At 44.4% G+C, this 20,232-nt stretch overlaps 1 protein-coding gene across 4 annotated transcripts in view; it reads left to right on the top strand.

The window, feature by feature from the left end:
• Window positions 1–20,232, top strand: part of vac14 (vac14 homolog (S. cerevisiae)) — a 330,067-nt gene that overhangs the window by 28,896 nt on the left and 280,939 nt on the right. For all 4 annotated transcript variants that reach the window (XM_043707332.1, XM_043707331.1, XM_043707329.1 and 1 more), the window contains exons 5-7: window positions 375–481; window positions 1,543–1,677; window positions 4,061–4,210. In XM_043707332.1, coding sequence (XP_043563267.1) covers window positions 375–481; window positions 1,543–1,677; window positions 4,061–4,210 — 392 coding nt within the window. The remainder of the gene's footprint in view (window positions 1–374; window positions 482–1,542; window positions 1,678–4,060; window positions 4,211–20,232) is intronic.

Consider the following 20,232-nt stretch of genomic DNA (forward strand, 5'->3'; position numbering starts at 1 on the left):
TACAAATGCCGGAGGAAAGATCACAGAAGCGCTTCACAGGAGGCTCCCAAGCACTGAAGATGTCACCTAGACAAGGGACGAAACGTCTGCAACACAAATTCCCAGCTCAGCGAACAGAACCACAATAACGAGCACCCGAGCTACAAATCTTCTCACAAACTTTGAATGCTGAAGGTAGTTTTTATCCCTGCACATGGCTAGATCTGATCAGCTAACTCAGCACAGGCTACTGATTAATCCTGCAGCTTTACTGACCTGCACGGTTCGGTGAAGTCATCGTTAGAAGCTCAGGGTGAGATGATTCTGTATTTACTGCTTTCCGGCTGCAAGTTGATCTGCAGAATTCCTGGATAACATTTTTATCTTGCCTCTAGGTGTGAGACTGTCCTTGTTGAGTTTTTGAAAGAGATCAAGAGAAACCCTTCGAGGGTCAAATTTGCCGAAATGGCCAACATCTTGGTCATCCACTGCCAGGCCTCTGGTGAGTCTCGTTTCACAATGCTGTATCCTCTTGCCCCCCACTTTTGACTCCCACCTTCATGTCTTCCCCACCCATCACTTTCTCTTCCCCATTCTCATTACCACCCACGCTCACACGTGACAATAACCAATCCAGTCAAATAATGGCCTGAGCCGCTGCACATGATAGTGAATTCACATTCTTGCTATTCTCTTGAACTCCTAGCTGTTACAGCAACACGGCTTGCTGTTAAGGTTAAAAATTAATATTGCTTTCATCTGTTAATAATTGTGTTTATGAACAAAAATGTGTTGTTAAAATTTTATGTCTGAGCTAAGAATTCATGCAATTGTTATAGGGGAGCAGAATTAGGCCATTTGACCCACTCTGGCTGTGCTGGCTCTCCAAATATTTCTGTGAAGGTAACAGATTCTAAAAATGGTGTTTTGTTTGAAGCTAGACTTTGTAATATGGAAATGACTGCAGACCAAAATGGTGCAGTGTGTTAAATGCAGTGTCCCTTCAGCTTGGGGAAGCCTGAGTTCTAATCTCGTCCTGACTTGGGGGAAAGTCCTCTGCTGCTTGTTGTAAGGACAAGTGAAATGGAATTCGAAGTCTCAGTCTAACTGTCAATCCATATTGAAGAATTATTCACACTTTGCTGATTTATACTAAACTGGAGGTTGTGTTGGGTGTTGAGGAAAGATGTTATTCTTCTGACTTGAATTTTGAAGCCAAGTGTGGGCTTTCAAACCACATTTACAGAGCTGGGGAATGTTCTTTGGTCTTAGGAGCTGGCAGCAGCCAATTTCTTAATCCTAGTTCATTGGTGCTGTTTGCAGCACGGGCCAAACAGAAGGGGTTTTAGTCTGATCATTCAAAGCCGGACTTGAAAGTGCTTAATGGAGTTCCTCAGCTCTGACGGTGTTCTCAGATCAGAAAAGCACGCTGTCTGTCTCGGAACAGCACGCGAAGTTTAAACTCCGCCAACGTCAGCTTTTAGCTACTGTCTCTCATTGAGCCAGGGCGCAGAGAGAGTCCATGGTCATGCTGCCTTGTCTGTTCTTTCTTGCTTGCCACAGATGACTTGATTCAACTGACTGCAATGATTTGGATGAGGGAGTTCATTCAGTTAGCTGGTCGTGCGATGCTGCCCTACTCTTCAGGAATCCTGACAGCTGTTCTACCCTGCCTCTCCTACGATGACAGGAAGAAGAGTATCCTTTTCTCGAGTTGGACACCGAACCCATCTCTGGTTACGCCTTTAGTGTGACAGAAGAGTCTATGGGTTTTACAGCAGTGCCTTTCTTGGGACTTGCTGCATGATAACTTTTCATCAACTTTTTAGTTTCTCTCCTACTGACCTAATCTGTAACTGAGGTATTTGTTGGACAGTATTTAAATTGGGTGTCATTTCCCCACGGGCAATTCTTATAGGTATTTATTTATTGGGATGTGGGCATCCCCGGCATTTGTCACCCATCCCTAATTGCCCCTGAACTGAGTGGCATGTTTGGCCATTTCAAAAGGCATTTCAGTAGGAACCACACTGCTGTAGGTCAGGAGTCACATGGAGGCTGGACCAGGTAAGCGCAGCACATTTCACTCCCTAAAAGACATCAGTGAACCCGATAATGATCAGTAGTTTGTAAGAACCTACCCTCCCCCAGTTTGCATATTGTCTCTCGTCTTCCATTCCGGCTTGGAAACATTTCCTTCTGTCTCATTCAGAACTGTGCCAAATCACTTTTTTACAATCATAGAATCCTTACAATGTGGAATCAGGCTATTTGGCCCATCAGGTTCACAGTGAACCCCCCCCCCCCCACCTTGTCCCTGCAATCCTGCATTTCTCATAGCTAATTCATCTAGCCTGCACATCCTTGGATACTATGGGTAATTTAGCATGGCTAAACCACCTTACCTGTACATCTACAGAGTGAGAGGGGAAAACTGAGCACCCAGAGAGAGACCCCCGCAGCCACTGAGAATATGCAGACTACACACAGTTACCTGAGGGTGGAATTGAACCTGAGTCCTTCGTGGTGTGAGGCAGCAGTGCTAGCCACTGTGCTGTCCAGCCATCATCTCCTGACCTCTGTAGACAAACTAAGAATCATTAGCCTTTTGCCCGATTACGTCTTCCTTTGTTTCCATCTGTTTCCCAATTCATAATGCTCACAGCCCCATGTGTGCTGTGGTGACAGGTAATGTTGGGAATGAAGCAAAGATGGTGTCAAATACAGGCTGGAACTCCTTCCTATGGCTGCTGTCAGCCTTATTAGCATTAGCTGGTCCTGTTCTAGAGGCCAGCCGAGTCCTAAGTGGAGGATAATGACATTACTGTCCCCAAAATTCCTGCCAGCACCCTCTGAGCCAGAAGGTTAACACTTGGTCGTTCTGTCTCAGAAACTCAGTGTACTAATGGAGAATAGGCCCTTTGGCCCAAACTGATCCATGCTGAGCAAACTGTCCATCCACACTAACCCCATTTCCCTGCACTTGGCCCACATCCTTCTAATCCTATCCTCTCCATGTATTGTCCAAATGCCTTTTAAATGTTAATGTACTGCCTCAAACACTTCTGGCAGCTCAATCACATGCACACCACCCTCTGGGGAACAAAAAGTTGTCCCTCGGGTTCCCTTTTATTCTTTCCCCTCTAACCTTAAGCTGATGCCCTCTACTCCTCAACTCCCCAACCCTGGCAAGAAGATTGAGTGCATTCACCCTATCCGTGGCTGTCATGATCTTGTACAACTCTACCAGGTCCCTCCTCAGACTTGTATGCTCTGAAGAACAAAGCCCTAGCTTGACCAACCTCTTCCTGTGACTCTGACCATTCAGTTTAGGCAACATTCTTGTAAATTTCTTCTGCACTCTTTCTTTCCTATAACAAAGTGACCAAAACTGAACACAATACTCCCAAGTGCGGCCTCACCAACGTCCTGTATAACTGCACCATAACTTCCCAACTTCTATGCTCAGTGCCCTGACTGATGAAGGCCAGTGTGCCAAAAGCCTCCTTCACTGCCCCGTCTATTTGGACTCTGCTTTCAGAAAACTATAAACATGAACGCCAAGATCCCTCTGTTCCGTTACACTCCTTAATGTGCTACCATTCACCATGAAACTCCTACTTTGATTTAACTTTCCAAGATGCAAGACCTCACACGTATCTATATGAAACTCCATTTACCATTTCTCGACCCACTGCCCCAGCTGATCAAGGTCCTGCTGCAATTTCTGATAACCTTCCTCACTGTCTACGATACCGCCTATTTTAATGTCATCTGCAAACCTACTAATCATGTCTTGTACATTCTCATCCGAATCATTGATATAGATAACAAACAACAATGGGCCCAGCACCGACCCCTGAGGCACTCCACTAGCCACAGGCCTCTACTTCCACTATTACCTTCTGCTTCCTACCATCAAGCCAAATTTGTATCCAGTTTGCCAGCTCCTCCGAGATTCCATGCGATCTAACCTTCCACAGCAAACTGTGGGTTACTGTCTCTCCTGTTATTTGCTGTACAATCTTGTCCTCCTTTATTTACAGTTCTTGGTGCGTTCTCTCCTTAATTCAAAGTCCAGGTATTAAGGAGGTGGCAAACGTGTGTAACCAGACCCTGATGAAGCTGATTATGCCAGAGGATGATGGTGACAATATCAGACAGTTCATGCTGCAGCAGCTAGATGGCACGGCTGATGAGTCCTCCTCCAGCCGCAAGAACTCCTCTGACCGTAAGTGATCATTGTTCACTGTCCGTGTATCACATAAGAAGCTGGTTCAGTTTGGAATTGCAAGTCTGACTAGATGTGGGTATGAAATACGGTGATTCCAAATCACTTGCTCTTCCCAACTGATGAATGAGTTTGAGAGTTTTGTCTGGTGTTGGCAGCTACTTACCATCTTACTGTGGCAGCATTCTCTCCCCGGTGAGCCCAGACAGTTAATATCAGATAGGAGAAAGTGAGGTCTGCAGATGCTGGAGATCAGAGCTGAAAATGTGTTGCTGGAACAGCGCAGCAGGTCAGGCAGCATCCAGGGAACAAGAGAATCACGTTTCAGGCATAAGCCCTTCTTCGGGAATGAGGAAAGTGTGTCCAGCAGGCTAAGATAAAAGGTAGGGAGGAGGGACTTGGGGGAGGGGCGTTGGAAATGCAATAGGTGGAAAGAGGTCAAGGTGAGGGTGATAGGTCAGAGTGGGGTCGGGGCGGAGAGGTCAGGAAGAGGATTGCAGGTTAGGAAGGCGGTGCTGAGTTAGAGGGATTTAACTGAGACAAGGTGTGGGAGGGGTAATGAGGAAACTGGAGAAATCCGAGTTCATCCCTTGTGGTTTGAGGGTTCCTAGACGGAAGATGAGGCGCTCTTCCTCCAACCGTCTTGTTGTTGTGGTCTGGCGATGGAGGAGTCCAAACACCTGCATAGGATGGGCGCAAGTCTTTCACCTCCTGCGGTTGCAGGGGAAGGTGCCGGCAGTGGAGGTTGGGTGGGGGGTGTGGGTCTGACGAGGGAGTCACGGAGGGAGTGGTCTTTTCGGATGCAGGGGAAGGTGCCGGGAGTGGAGGTTGGGTTGGTGGGGGGTGTGGATCTGACGAGGGAGTCACAGAGGGAGTGGTCTTTAAGGAACGCTGATAGGGGAGGGGAGGGAAATATATCCTTGGTGGTGGGGTCCGTTTGGAGGTGGCGGAAATGACGGCGGATGATACGCTGTACATGGAGATTGGAGTTAATATCAGATAGTCAAGCTAATGTGAAGTGTATCTCGATGGAGTGAGAGACTGTCCCCTCCTGATCGCCACGTTATTATGTTTTTACACTGAGTTTTCAGAAGAAATTTACAAGCTGAGTGTTTTCCTGAGTTCCACTTGGCCAGTTAACGTGTGTGACCACATTTGAATTGAACCCTAGTGTGTAAACTCTCTGGTGGGGTCCTTGATGTCGAAGTGGTCCTTTACAGTAAAGGGAAGAGTAGGAAGCCCTATGATACTAACCCCATTATAGAAACACTGGTGTATACTGTCAATCAGGATGTCTCTCATTAGTGTTCCTCTTGCAGACTTCTCTAATCCAGCACACTTCATGCTTTCATGAAATAGTTACAATAAGTGCCCAAAATCTGCAAGTGTAGAGTCCCAGAAGTCACTTAACACTCGTTACGTTAGCGAGAGAGTTTCTCTGGTGCTATCCTGTTCCATGCTGCTTTAGCTAACTTGGGTGTAGTGATGGAGGGAGACACTGCAGGTTGTAAAACATCTTTATCTACAAAGTTCCGATTTGGTAAAAACAAGGGCTGCAGATGCTGGAAACCAAATTCTAGATTAGATTGGTGCTGGAAAAGCACAGCAGTTCAGGCAGCATCCGTGGAGCAGGAAAATCAGCGTTTCGGGCAAAAGCCCTTCATCAGGAATAGAAGTTCCCATTTGGACCGTTAATTATGCAGAAGTGGTATTGTTGTGCGTCAAGACCTATTATAAATGAACCTTTAGACGTGGGCCAGGTGTAGAGAATCATTATTTCACAGGAATACGCAGCCTTGAAATGCATGTTAATGAGGACGCTGTGCCTGATGTGTGTAAATGATGCAGTTAGTTTTTGTGCCTCAGCGATTGTTCTTCCAAGTCATTGTCAAAAAGCCAGGAGGGAGAATGAGAAGTCTTAGTGTTCTGAAATACGCTGCCCGACAGTGCAGCAAAAACAGCTTCATAAGTGACTTTCAAAAGGAAATTTGATTTCTACCTGAAAAGAAAAATGTCACCTAGCTTCCTGCAAAGAGTTGACCTGATTTGATAGCCTGTCACGGGTATGGTGGGCTGAGTGTTTGAATGCTGTGACTAATATGCTCATTTAATCTGTGAACGTGAGGCTCTTCATATTCATTTTCTATTCTGCTCTTCCTCCCCACCACCCCCCAAACCATCTTTTATCCTTTGCGGAAAATACTAGTTTCTCGTTGGGTTCAACTTCACTGATAGAAATTCCAGTGTCTCTCCAGGAGGCAGTATCTTCAACTGGGGAAAGGATAGCAACCAACAATGATTTGGTCCTTGCCCCCCCTCACCAAAGTGCTTGCCTGAGGGGACATGGATTCCACTTCGGATCAGTGGCATTCTCTCTTTATCCTGTCACTGCACCCTCAGACCAAAGAGGTGACTAAAGTGTGATTGAGATCTGTATGGCCTAATACTGCCTCAGACACTCTCTTGGCTGCTGGGTGAAATTGGATTGAATAGAATTAGCCTTGTTGTCACACGTACTCACATGAGTGCAGTGAAAAGTTTACCACTTGCCAGTTTAACGGCGCCACATCTTAGATACAAAGATATCTAGGTGCAGATTCTTAAGTACAAATTCTTAACGGGGGAGGAAGAGTGTAAAAAGTCCAGCATTACAGATCTTTAATAGTACAAAATCACTGTAGTCAATCTGAAAAATAGAGAGGAAAAGTTCAGCATAACAGTCCTTCCACAATAATATAACAAAAAAAAAGAAAATTAGAATTTAAGACAAAGTCTACTTATTCTGGGCTTGAGGACCCAACACCCCCTCCCCTGCATTTTATGGGGAGTCTTAGAGGTGGAGGGAGAGTGGTGAGGTTGAGTGAAGAAATTGCTGATATGGCTGTGATGGACACTAGGTGGGGGGGTGTGGGAAACACAGAAGGGTAGAACTGTGTGGAGAGGTTTCCAGTGTTGTGGGCTTGAGGTGCTGGAGAAAGTTTGCAAACTGGGAAGGCTGGCATCCTGAACCAATTCAGCCCTGGAGTTTTAAATTATTGATTCAGAGCTGATGCCACAATTCATCAAGTAACCACTTTGAAGGGGCGCAGCTGTAGAACGTTTGAGCTTGGCTTTGGGTTTTCAGTTTCTGCAAACTGAAGAACTTTTCACTGTTCAGCTATGATGTGATTAATTGGACAGTAAGGCAGCTGGGCTTTCAGCTGTCTGCACCCACTAGCCTGCCATTTCTTGATTAAACCCCTCCATCATCATCTTGTCCCTCTATTTAGACCAATATTAAAACCTACCTCTTTGGCATTCGCTGTCCATTGCTCTCGTGGTCCAAATCCATTAATTTCTGACAATACTTCTGTGAACTGCCTTGGGGTGTCTTTGTGCTTCTGGTTCTATTTAATTGCCAGTTGTCGAATTTGAACTGGGTCACAATGGATTAAATAGTCACAGGGAAGTGAGAAATTACTACAGTCAGTCTTGCATCCAGTAGGTGGCAGTATCGGCTCACCTCTAAGTCTTGAAACAACTATTTAATTTCAGCTATCAAGATTATTTAGTGCACATATGAATATCTTGTGGAAAAAAGGTGGTTGAAAAGCTTCAATCTCAAATTCTGACATGCCATTCTTCTCTGTGGCTCCCAGATTGATTGTCAAATTGATGCACCTTCATGTTTTAAAGCTGTTCTAAGTTTTTACTATCTCCTGTTACCCAGTGATGCCTGTGAGTGTGCTAGCTATTTGGAAATTAGTCATGGTCACTTAAGGAAATGAGAGATCTCAAAAGGGAGGCTGAGTTGAAAATTCAGCATGTGAAGTCATGATTTCAGTAGAGTGGGCATGAGTATTAAGCCCACTTGGTAGATCTGCAACAGACCATGCTGTCTTAAAGAGCTCAATCAATGTCATTGAGTATTGTAGTAATGGGCTGAGTAATTGAGAGTTTTTCTCTCTCATATATGTGTGCCCCAGCACTCTTCTACATACAGTCCCTTCATAATCTCTTTATTTCATGCACGGTCATTTGAATGTAAGAACAGAGGATGCCAGTTGGACCCTCACACCTACTCTGTCATTTGCAATGACTTTATTTTCTGTATTTTCAAGTTGTGACTGAAATGAGGAAAGAACTGTTTAAAACCCAAGGATTGCTGCATGTTTTTGAAAGCTAGTAATCTAGCCCTCATTGTGATCGTCGTTTATATAGCTGCTGCTTCAAGCAGTAATTGAAGTGTAGTTTGCAGATAAGCTGGAGCCGAAAGGCTGTGTACAAATGGAGATCTGTCTGGCAACATGTAGCTGATTGGTCACTAGCCCACAGACCAATCTTCGATGACAAATGCCTTCTGCCTACCAACACCAATGTGATTGACTCTTGGGTAGAGAACTAACTTGGGACTGTGAACAACATAGTGAGAAGTCTTCAGATCTCCGCCAACTCAGGACTTCTCTCTGTTCTCTGTAGTAAAGGCTATTTTAAGCCTGAAGAAAATAAAATTACTTTTCCTTCAGAGTAAATTGTGGAGGTGCTCATGTTGACCTGGAGTGGACAAAGTCAGTAGTCAGATGAAGTGCCGTTCACTTGACGAAGCAGCACTCCAAAAGTTTGAGATTTCAAATAAAAACCTGTTGGACTATAAACTGGTATCATATGACTTCTGATCTAACCAGAGTAGAAATAGTGGGATAGATCAGATTGATATGTGGTTAGAGAAATAGTGTGAGGAAAAAGGTTTCAGATTCCTGGGGCATTGAGATCATTCTGAAGGCAGGGAGACCACTACAAGGTGGGCAAGTTAGATTTGAGCAGGACCAGAGCTGATGTCTTGGGAAGAGTGTTGGCTATTACAATTGGGAAGGGTTTGAACTAAAATGGCAAAGGGATGAGAACCTATACTGGCAAACAAGACAGGGAAATGAAGGAAGAAAACAGAAGATAGGGGATTTTTTTTTTAAAAGTGATAATTCAAGAGCAAGAATCAATGCAAAATAACATGAAACTAAAAATGTTTTTAAAAAAAGTTGAGACTAAGGCTTTGTGTCTTAATATGTGGAGTATTTGCAATAAAGTTGACTAATTGGTCATGCAACTAGACATGACTGATATGATATGGGATATATTATCTGAATGATACGGGTGGGGATTATTTTGTTCGGATAACTGATCTGATGGCCGCAGGGAGCAGCCTAAGCATCAGGACCTTGAGATCTTGTTCGGATAGTCTGAAATTTGGATAATTGGTGTTCGGATAACCAAGGTTGTATTGTAGTAAGAGATATGGCTGCAGGGTGACTAGGGTTGGGAACTGAATTTTCGGGGTTTTCAGTTTTAGGAAGGACAGACAAAGAGGAAAATGAGGTGGAGTACCCTGCTAGTTAAAGAGGACATGAACACAACAGTGAGGAAGGATATCAGCTCTGGTGATGTGCATTCTGTACAGAGAGAGCTTTGAAACTGGGAAGGGGCAGAAAATGAAAGTGGGGTTTGAACATAGTCGAAAAATGTGGTGCTGGAAAAACAGCAGGCCAGGCAGCATCTGAGGAGCAGGAGAATCGACGTTTCAGGAACATAGTTGCACAAGCTGTACTGGAAATGTTAGGCAAGATATTAAACAGGAAATTAGAGTCTGTAGTAATAAAGGAACTATAATTATGGGTGAAGCAAATCTGTATATAGACTGGGTGAATCAAAACAGTAACAAGCCCATAGAGGAGGAATTCCTGGAGTGTGCATAAGATAGGGTGTTTTGGATCAGTATGATGAGGAACCGATTGAAGACAGGCCATTCTAGATTGGGTATTGTGTAATTAAAAGGGAATAATTGTTAGTCTAGCTGTGTGAGACCCCTTGGGAATGAATGACTGTGACAATGCTGCTCCTTTAACAAGGTTATTGTAGTCCTTGTTTTTTTCAGAGGAGTTGTAAAGGCAGAGGTTCTGATAAGTCTGGAAAAACTTCTTGGAAAAGTTTTTAAATATTTATACAATGAAAGGGGAGTGGCCAATTCTCCCAGTTCAGGGTTTGGTGTGGTTTGAGCAAGCTGTTTTGTTTGCAACTGCTAATCAAGTTTTAGCTGGGAACCCAGAGAAGCTGCTGAGGACCCAAAGAATCAGGTCCATATGGATCCTCTTTCTCTGACATCGCTCCCAGGTGTTTGATTTTACCTTTTTTGCTAAGGGGGTGTTTATGGGGATGTTGCAAGTATTTGGAACAGCATCATGAAGTTGCAATAAAGTCGACTGGGTTTTCATATAGGTTAAGTTGTTCTAAATTTGGTTCTGTTTTGTTTGTATTTCATTCAGTAGCCTGTAAATAAATTCTGTTTTGTTTAAAGCTAATCGGTTGGGTCAGCTGCATTGCTCCTGGAATATCCACTTCACACCTGCTTAAAACAACTAAAAAAAATTAGAATCTGGGCTGCCTTCTTGAACTGTTTTGATGGGGTCAGGCCTGGCCCATAACAGTGACCGTAATGTGATGGAATTCTTCATGAAGTTCGCGAAAGACTTAGTTGATTCTGAGTTTAGGATCCTGAATCTAAATAGAGAAAACTACGATGGTAGGAGGTGTGCGCTGGCTGTGATAATTTCAGGAACGTTCCCGTAAATGGATGGTGGTGAATACACAATGGCAAACATTTAGGGAGTGTATGGAGGGACTGCAGCAATTCTTTGTTCCTGTCTGGCACAAAAGTAGCACAGGGAATGTGGCCCAACAATGGCTAACAAGGGAAATCGTGATGGACCCAAGGGTGAGGCGTGCAAATTCACTGAAAGACGCAGCAGACCAGAGGATTGGGAGTTTAGATTTCAGCAGAGAATAAAAGAATTTTATTAAGTGGGGGGAAAATAAAGCAGGAGACTAAGCTTGTAAGGAACTGAGCAGAAGTTTTTATAGGTATGTGAAGAATAAAAGGTGAGTGAAGACAAGCGTGGGTTCTTTACAATCAGAAACAGGGTAAATTGTAAAGGGAAGCAATGAGGAGGCATTCCAATTAAATACATTATTTCTGCCTTCATCATGGGGGTCACAAGCAACAGCTCAGAAATGTTGGGGCACGCAGTCTAGTGAGAGGGAGAAACTGAAGGATTAGTAAGTTATTCATAAAATAAGTGAGCGAGGTGAGGGAATTAAAAATATTTCCGTAATATTATTTGACATCACAGCGCACGGTGGCTCAGTGGTTTGCACTGCTGCCTCACAGCGCCAAGGCCCCAGGTTCAATTCCAGCCTCCGGCGACAGTCTGTGTGGAGTTTGCACGTTATCCCCGTGTCTGCATGGGTTTCCTCCGGGTGCTCCAGTTTCCTCCCACAGTCCAAAGATGTGCAGGTTATGTGGATTGGCCACGCTAAATTGACCATAGTGTTAGGTGCATTAGTCAGAGGGAAATTCATCTGGGTGGGTTACTTTTCAGAGGGTTTGTGTAGACTTGCGCCAAATGGCTTGTTTCCACACTGTAGGGAATCTAATCTAATTCAAAGCTGGGTGGAGGAGTGAGCTATGAGGAGGATGCAGAGAAGTTTGGGTGATATGGCCGAGTTGTGTGAGTGGGCAAACGCATGGCAGATGAAATATAATGTGGATAAATGTGAGGTTATTCACTTTGGTAGCAACAGAAACCTAGGGGCAGCACGGTGGCTCAGTGGTCAGCAATGTTGCCTCACAGCACCAGGGTCTCGGGGACTGTCAGTATGGAGTTCACACGTTCTCCCCATGTTTGCATGGATTTCCTCTGGGTGCTCCAATTACTTCTCTCAGTCCAAAGATGTGCCAATTCAGTGGATTAGCTGTGCTAAATTGCCCGTTGTGTCCAGGGATGTGCAGGCTGGGTAGATTAGCCTTGGGAAATGCAGGGTTACAGGGATAGTTCAGGGGGATGGGTCTGGATGGGATGCTCTTCAAAGGGTTGGTGTTGACTCAATGGGCCAAATGGCTTGTTTCTAGCTTGTTTCGACATTGGAGCGATTCTGTGATAAAGTGACAGGGTAAACAGAGGAAGGATGTCTCTGATGACCAGGAGTGCACGGCCAGGGATCACTGTCTAAGAGTACAGGGTAGGCCATTTAAGACTAAGATGAGGAGAAATCTCTTCACCCAGAGAGTAGTGAGCCTGGGGAATTCTCTACCACAGAAAGCAGTTGAAGCTAAAATATTGAGTGTTTTGAAGAGTGGTATAGAAATAGCGCTTGGGGCTAAAGGGATTAAAAGGCAGGAACGAGGGACTGAGTTGGATGATCATGTTGAATAGTGGAGCAGGTTCAAAGGGCTGAATGACCTCCTGCTCCTATTTTCCGTGTTTCTGAATGCAGTTCTCGGTCAGTGATTTTCAAATTCATTTGCGGGGCATCTCTTGCATGGATGCTGTGGCAGTAAAATGCTGCAAGTTTGACACAGCTGCACACTGAGGAGTCAATCCTGCCGTTCTGTAACCTCAGTTGATCCCAGTAAGCCAACACTTGGGATTTTGACTGCAAAGCCACTTCCATGTGTGTGCTGTAGTTGCACCATCTAGCGATAGTGTTGGCAATACGTGCTGCGTATTTATACCTACATATGATCTGATTGAGCTGTGAGAAATGGAAGTGTCAGATCAATACAGTAGGGGGCGCACCATGCAGGCCCACTCATAGATCAGTGAAGGAGCAGCTATTGTGCTTGATGCTGACAGAGTGACAGGGTTTCATTTACAGCATTGATTTTCCTCAAACATGACCAAGCAAACTATTAATCTATCGTTGGATTGAATGTTAAGTAGCACATACATTAAAGGTACTTATTCTTCCTATCCTTAGGTTCACCTTTCTCGCGCTTGGGAAAGGGATTCAAGCACAGAAAATGTATAAAATGTAGTCATTATAAATTGAGTGAACCAGAGAGTCAGCGGGTCCTATATTGGACAGCTTTGAGTAACACCAAGCTGAGCAAACCAGACCATACCTGCTTTGATGCTTGCTGCATGCTACCTTTAGTTAGGTCTTCCAATTTCCCTTTCTCTTTGAGCCAGGTAAAGGGAGGTACAGAGGGGAGACAGCCAACTGGTCTCTCCATCCTGGCTCACCACCTCAGCGAGCCATGCTGCAAAGTCTGCTCATGGGCACCTGATGCCATTGACCTTCTGGCTCGGGCATGAAGGATGACTGGAGTCAGGGGAGGTGCGTGTCTGGCTGCTCAACTCCCCATGTTGACAGCCGGCAACTTCACAACAAAAACAGATTCACATGACCTGGAGAGTAGCACATAATGGGTTCATTCCATAGTAAAGGGAAGCCTTCAAGGTGACTTAGTGGAGGGCTGTCAAGTTATGAATGGGCAAAGTTAAAAACATCACACAACACCCAGGTTATAGTCCAACAGGTTTACTTGGAAGTGTAAGCTTTCGGAGCGCTGCTCCTTCGTCAGGTAGCTAGTGAGAAATGGAAGTGTCAGATCACTGCAGTAGGGGGCAAACCTAGGCAGACCTGCTCAGATCAGTGAAGGAGCAGCTACTGTGCTTGATGCTGGCACTGGGTGACAGGATTCCATTTGCAGCTTTGATTTCCCCAACATGACCAAGCAAACAGTTAATCTATCATGGGATTGAATGTAGAGGAACACGTACATTCATAATACTTATTTTTCCCATCCCTTCAGCTAGCCTTTCAGATCTCGAGCTTGGATGAGGGTTTCAAGCACAGAAAATGCTGAAGGTGCAGCGCTCCGAAAGCCTGTACTTCCAAATAAACCTGTTGGACTATAGCCTAGTGCTGTGATTTTTTGTTAAACTTTGTCTGCCCCAGTCCAATACTGGCACCTCCACATCAAAGTTATGAATGGAGGAAGTGTGAAGAAGCAACTCAAAATCTCTGATACTTTTAATTCAAGGTCATTTTGTTGTTCTGTGGATTCAGAAAGCAGAATTTTGAGTGGTGGTATCTTTGAGACAGTTGCTTTTCAGGCCAGCCTCACCACGTGTAGTCTGCACCAGAAGTGGCCAATGTTCTCTCTCAGCTGTGTGGCCTGCACAGCCGTTCCAAAACTCCAATATTGGTGTGCCAAAGCATTCACTTCCGGTTACAGATGTTGATGCTACATACCAATCTCGAAAATAGAGGGAGTATGGCAGTAACTGAGGATGTACAATTATCCAAGTGTTACAGAACAAAAGCACAGGCATTTGATAGGGCACCACATCAAAGGTTATTATGTGAAGTAAGAGCTCGTGGTTTAGAGAATGACATGTTGGTGAACAGGTAATGAATGGGCTTAAAATTTGAAAGATATGGGGTGTTCTGTCAAGAATCAGTGTTCACAAAAATTCACAACTGATAAAAGGAAATGACTTGAGCAAAGGGACTGAATGTAGGGTTGCTAAATATGCTGATGCCAAAATAATTGGGCGAGCAAGTTGGGAAAAGGGCATTAGAAGTTTGCAAAGGGATATTAATAGGGTAGGTTGGGCAAAAAAAGAAATTGGTAAATGGTTTTTAATTTGGAAAACTATGACCGTATTCACTTTGGCAGGAACAATAGAAAAGTATTATGTTGATAGAGAGAAATTGCAGAATTGAGATAGGGAGGGATTGGGGTCTCCTGGTAAATGGATCACAAAGGTAAGTATATAGAATCAGCAAGTGATTAGGAATGCTTCCTGAACGTTGCCAATTATTGTATGGGGCATTACTATAAAAATAAAGATGTTTGTTGTACAGTTGGTGAGATAATATCTGGAGTGGTGTGCACATTTCTGCTCACCTTTTTAAAGCAAGGGTATAAATATATTAGAGGCAGTTCAAAGAAGGTTCATTTGACTGATGCCTGCAATGTAGGGTGTTAACTTTGTGAGGAATGATTGGACACGTTATGCCTGTATCCACTGGAGCTTAGAAAAATGAGGTGATCATATTGGGCTATACAAGATCCTGAGGGGATTTGATGGGGATGGAAAGCTTGCTTCTCCCTGAGGGGGATCCGGAGCTAGGGGCGACAGTTTAAAAATGAGAAGCCTTCCATTTAATATGAGGAGAAGACTCCTCTCCAGGAGGGTAGTGTGTGTTTGGAACTCTCTCTCTCTAGACAGCAATGGACTCAGTCATAGAGATGTAGAGCGCAGAAACAAACCCTTCGGTCAAACTCATCCATGCTGACCAGATATCCTAAATTAATCCCATCCCATTTGCCAGCATTTAGCCCGTATCCCTCTAAACCCTTCCTAATCATATACCCGACCAGATGCCTTTTAAATATTGGCAGTTGATTGCATATGCGCACCACCCTCTGCATGAAAAAGTCACCCCGAGGTCCCTTTTTAAATCCTTCACCTCTTACCATAAACCCCTAATTTTGGGCTCCCATACCCTGGGGAAAAAGACCTGGCTATTCACCCTAGCTATGCCCCTCATGATTTCCTTAAACCTCTGTAAGGTCACCCCTCAACTTCTGTTGCTCCACAGAAAATAGCCCCAGCTTATTCAGCTTCTCTCTAGAGGTTAAACACTCCTTCTAAATTTTTTCTGAACCCTTTCATGTTTCACAACAAGTTTCACAACAAGTTTCCTACGGCAGGGAGAACAGAATTGAAAGTAATATTCCAAAAGTGGTCTCCACCAATGTCCTGTACAGCTGCAACTGACCTCCCAACTCCTATACTCAATGCAATGACCAGTAAAGGCAGTGTACCAAATGCATTCTTCACTGAGAAAGTGGGGACTGCAGATACTGGAGATCAGAGTTGAAAAGTGTAGCGCTGGAAAAGCATAGCAGGTCAGGCAGCATCAGCGGAGCATCATCCCTTCATCAGCATTCTTCACTATCCTGTCTACCTGCAATTCCACTTTTAAGGAACTATGGAACCTGCACTCCAAGAACTCTTTGTTCAGTAACTCTCCCCAGAACCATACCGTTGAGTGTATAAATCCTGCCCTGATTTGCCCTACCAAAATGCAACATTTCACATTTATCTAAATTATCTCATCTGCTACACCTCGATCCATTGACCCATCTGATCAAGGTCTCGTTGTAGTCTCAGGTAATCTTTGCTGTCATTAAATATTTTTAAGCCACAGGTAGATTCTTAACTGACCAGGCAGTCGAGGGTTTTCAGAGATATGCTGATCAACTACAATCTTGACGAATGGCAGAGCAGGTTCGAGGGGGCCGAGTGGTCTACTCCTAGTTTGGAAAGTAGGAGTACATTCCACGATGTACATGTTGCCTGTCCACAAGGGCAAAGCGATCAGTCCCGCTTCCCAGCTCTTTCCCTGTGGCCCCGTAATTATCCCTTTAGAAAATTGTCTCATGGACATATGGAAGTCATTCTTGAATCTGTTTCCACCATATTTTCAAGCACTGTGTTCTAGATCCTAACCAATAGAAAATATGATTCTCCAAATTGCCTCTGGTTCTTGAGTGGAACAACCTCAGAGGACTATTCTATCGTCAGACCGGACTGACTGGCGATACTAGGATAATTTCAAGAGGGCCTATTCTAATCTCAATTAGACCTTTTTTTTTTTGGTTGAGGGGCAGAAGAAGAATTGTAGTCTGTGCTGCAATTCTTTAAAAGCTTTTTCCTGTCCTGTTTGATCTTTGATTTTGTATGATAAAGTACATGCCACAAAGCTTCCAAAACGCTTGAAAAGAATGCAAGCCTGAGTACGTGCAGCTTTTATTTTCCACAGTCACGTCGACAAACTGTGTTCCCGCTTGAAGATTGTGAACATGTTCTTGACAGAAGTTGTCGAGATTTATGGAATGTGTGACGGGAAGTGTTGCATTAGGCTTGGATAAAAGGGTTGCCTGCAAGCAGAAATGACAAGGTTGTGCATTTTGTTCAATCCAACCTGTCATCTTTGCCATGTTAGAATGTGGCCCAGAATTATTGTTGTGAATGCAGGAGAATGATAGTTAATCTAGTTCTTGTATTATGCTGTCACAAGGTTTATTGGTACCAATACATCTTGGGAAGCACCATACTCGAATTAATTCACTTCAGTGATAGATGATACGTTCGACTTATTCATGTTAGGTTGCACCCATCTCTGTGGCAGATCTGCAGCCATCACCATGAAACTGTTTCAAGTGCTCCCCGCAGGTCTAGCCTTGGCTTTAAAAGACTCCATCTATAATGGTACTGTCGAATGATTTCTGACAGATTGTGATCGCACATGGGGTAATTTTATCTGCACGTTTGCAAACCAGGGAAGAGTGCCACTTGGAAACTGTAGCCTGCAGTTTTGTAATCTCTTTGTTTTTCTTCTGCAGTCCCAGTGGGTATTCTTCCTCAGCAACTGAGCATTCTTACCACCTCCAGTACAGAAGTGTCATCCATCATTTTCACTCAGACTATGCAATTGTTTAACATTTAAAAGCAATTGTTTATTTCTTTTGCTGCTCTGGTGTTTTACTTAAAGATTGACAGAGTGATGATCACCAACAATCTGTCCTGGTCCATCCACATTGACGCGATGGTCAAGAAAGCACCACAAAGTTTTTACTTCCCCAGGAGGCTAAGGAAATTCAGCATGTTCACAAAGGCACTTTCTACCAATTTGTTTTGATGCACCACAGAAATCATCCTCTCTGGATGCATCACAGTGTAGTATGGCAACTGCTTGTTCCAAGACCACAAGAAACTACAGAGAGTTGTGAACACAGCCCAGTCCATCACACAAAGCAGTCTCCCATCCGTTGACTCCGTCTATGCTTCCAGCTGCCTCGGGAAAGCAGCCAACATAATCAAAGACCCCTCCCACCCCAGTTGCACTCTCTTCCACCCTCGTCCGTTGGGCAGAAGTTATAAAGGTTTGAATGCACATGCCAGTAGATTCAAGTTCAGTTTCTTCAGGGCTTTGAACGGACCTCTCAAATGTTAATTCTGATCGCTCCTTCTCTTCGGCTGTAACACTGTATTCTGCACTCTTCTGCTATCCTAATGCACTGTAAATGGCATGATATTTCTGTACAGCGTGCAAAACAGCACTTTTCACTGTATCGCAATACTTGTGACAACAATAAATCTGTTTATCTAATCTCTTCATGCTGGAGTTCCCTCCAATTTGGTTTCTTCTGAATGAGGGTCTCCCACGTGTTGACATGTGGGTTGCATTTCTTGAGGGAAGCCTTCAGGGAGTCTTTGGTACATTTCTTTTGTCCTCTTTTGAGTCCTGTCCTTGTGCTAGGCACAGAGGGTTTGCTTTGGCAGTTGGAACTCGGAGATCCCAATTATGTAGCCAGCCCAGCAGAGTTTGGTTTTGGATTCCTCCGGCTACAGGATATCTTTTACATAGGAATGTTGCTGCACATCAGCAGACACATGGCCTTTGATGGAAGGTAAGTCCAGTTTCTGGGGCAAGGGAAGCTTGATGCCCGGGGATCTCCCTCCTCCCGCAGCTCTCGTCCGGCACTGCAGCCATTTATGTCAGATGAGTGCCTTCAGCCTGGATCGCCATATTGAGGACTTGCTTTGGATTGAGCTTTGTCTGGCTCCTCCCCTCCAACTTTACTGTCGTGGGTGGCCCTGCTAGGAGTTGAGAACTCCTGGTGGCATCACTCTTGGGATCAACAGCCTGTCCTACGCAGCAAGGTGGCAATCCATGGGAAGAGACATGGTGTGCAAGGAGTCTCATTGCATAATTCCCAAGGATTCTTTATCAGCCACAGCTCATATTTCGTGGGTGCATCCCAATGCATTATTATTGTATCACACCCTTGGACACTGTGCATTGCTTAGAATGTTGAAATGAGGTCTTGAGTTGTAGTCTTACTCGTGTAACTCCATGACTTAATGCAGTTTTGAATTTAAATTGCTAAAAGCTGCCCCGGATTCTTTCAGATGATCCATGTTCTTTGACAATTATATCTTCTAATTTTGCACAGTTCATTGGTGTCTGAGGTTAATAAGCAGCTTGCCCAGTGGGTTGGTGGGTAGCTACCTTGCCTGGCCTCCGGTTGACTCGGTCCTGGATCCTACCCTGAGGTTAGCTGACTATGGCTGGGATCACAGGGAGGAAGGAAGATAGCCTGACCTTCAAGCTTGGGCTGTATGCAGCTGCCCCTTGGAGATATCTATCATTCACACTCCTCACTGGTGTCACAGCCTATTACCAGGGAGATTTGTTGAGAATTTATCACCTTGCTGGCATAAAGTCATGTCATGTTGGCGACTGAGATGGGAGGGAACAAATTTTTGTCACCTTTTTCTCTGTGTGAAGAATAACAGCCATTTGGCAGCCAGAAAGGGATAAATTGAATTCTGATAGGAGCTAAAGAAATCAAATGCAGGTTTGTTAGGCTGCCGCAAGGTCTGAGGGGTTTAAGGTTTCAGTTGGATAGAATCATAGTGCAACGAATGAGGCTGTTCAACCTTTCGTATTTGTGTTGGCTGTTTGCATTGTTTTAATACTTGGGTTGAAATTCTGCTGGTTGCCATGCTGCGATTTGAATCCATTTCCCCAGAGCTTTAGACTGGGCTGATGGGTTATTATGCAGTGATATTACCACTATACTACCTTAACATCCAACAGGAGAGACTGGAGGGAAAGGGCCATTGAAACTGCGATCCCATTCATCCCATTCCCCTCACTTTTCCACAGAATGGTGCAAATGATTCATTCTCAAGAACGTGCAGCTCTGGCTGTGGAAAGTCAGCATCGATTCTGCTTCAGCAAAAACGTTGTCGCCATTGTCCCTCTAATACTTTTCCCAAGTGCCTTCAATCTGTGCAGTCTGGTTACTGGGTGTAGGCCATGAAGGGAACTTAACTGCAATTAATAATTGTGGAATTGCCAGCTAGTCTGAGGGGGACCATGAAACTGTTATTAACTGCCGTTTTTTAAAAAAAACAATCTGGTTCATTAATATCCTTTTGGGTAAGGACAGCCCTTACCTGATCTGAGCTACATATGACTCCAAACCTTCAATATTTTGGATGACTTTTAACTGCCCACTGAAATGACTGAGCAAGCCATTTAACTCAAAGGTAGCTGGGGATGGGGAACAAATGCTGGCCTTGCCAGTGATGCCCACAAAATGGGAGATAAAAATAAAGCCC

The sequence above is a fragment of the Chiloscyllium plagiosum genome, chromosome 17, assembly GCF_004010195.1.
Source record: "Chiloscyllium plagiosum isolate BGI_BamShark_2017 chromosome 17, ASM401019v2, whole genome shotgun sequence".
Lineage (NCBI taxonomy): Eukaryota > Metazoa > Chordata > Chondrichthyes > Orectolobiformes > Hemiscylliidae > Chiloscyllium > Chiloscyllium plagiosum.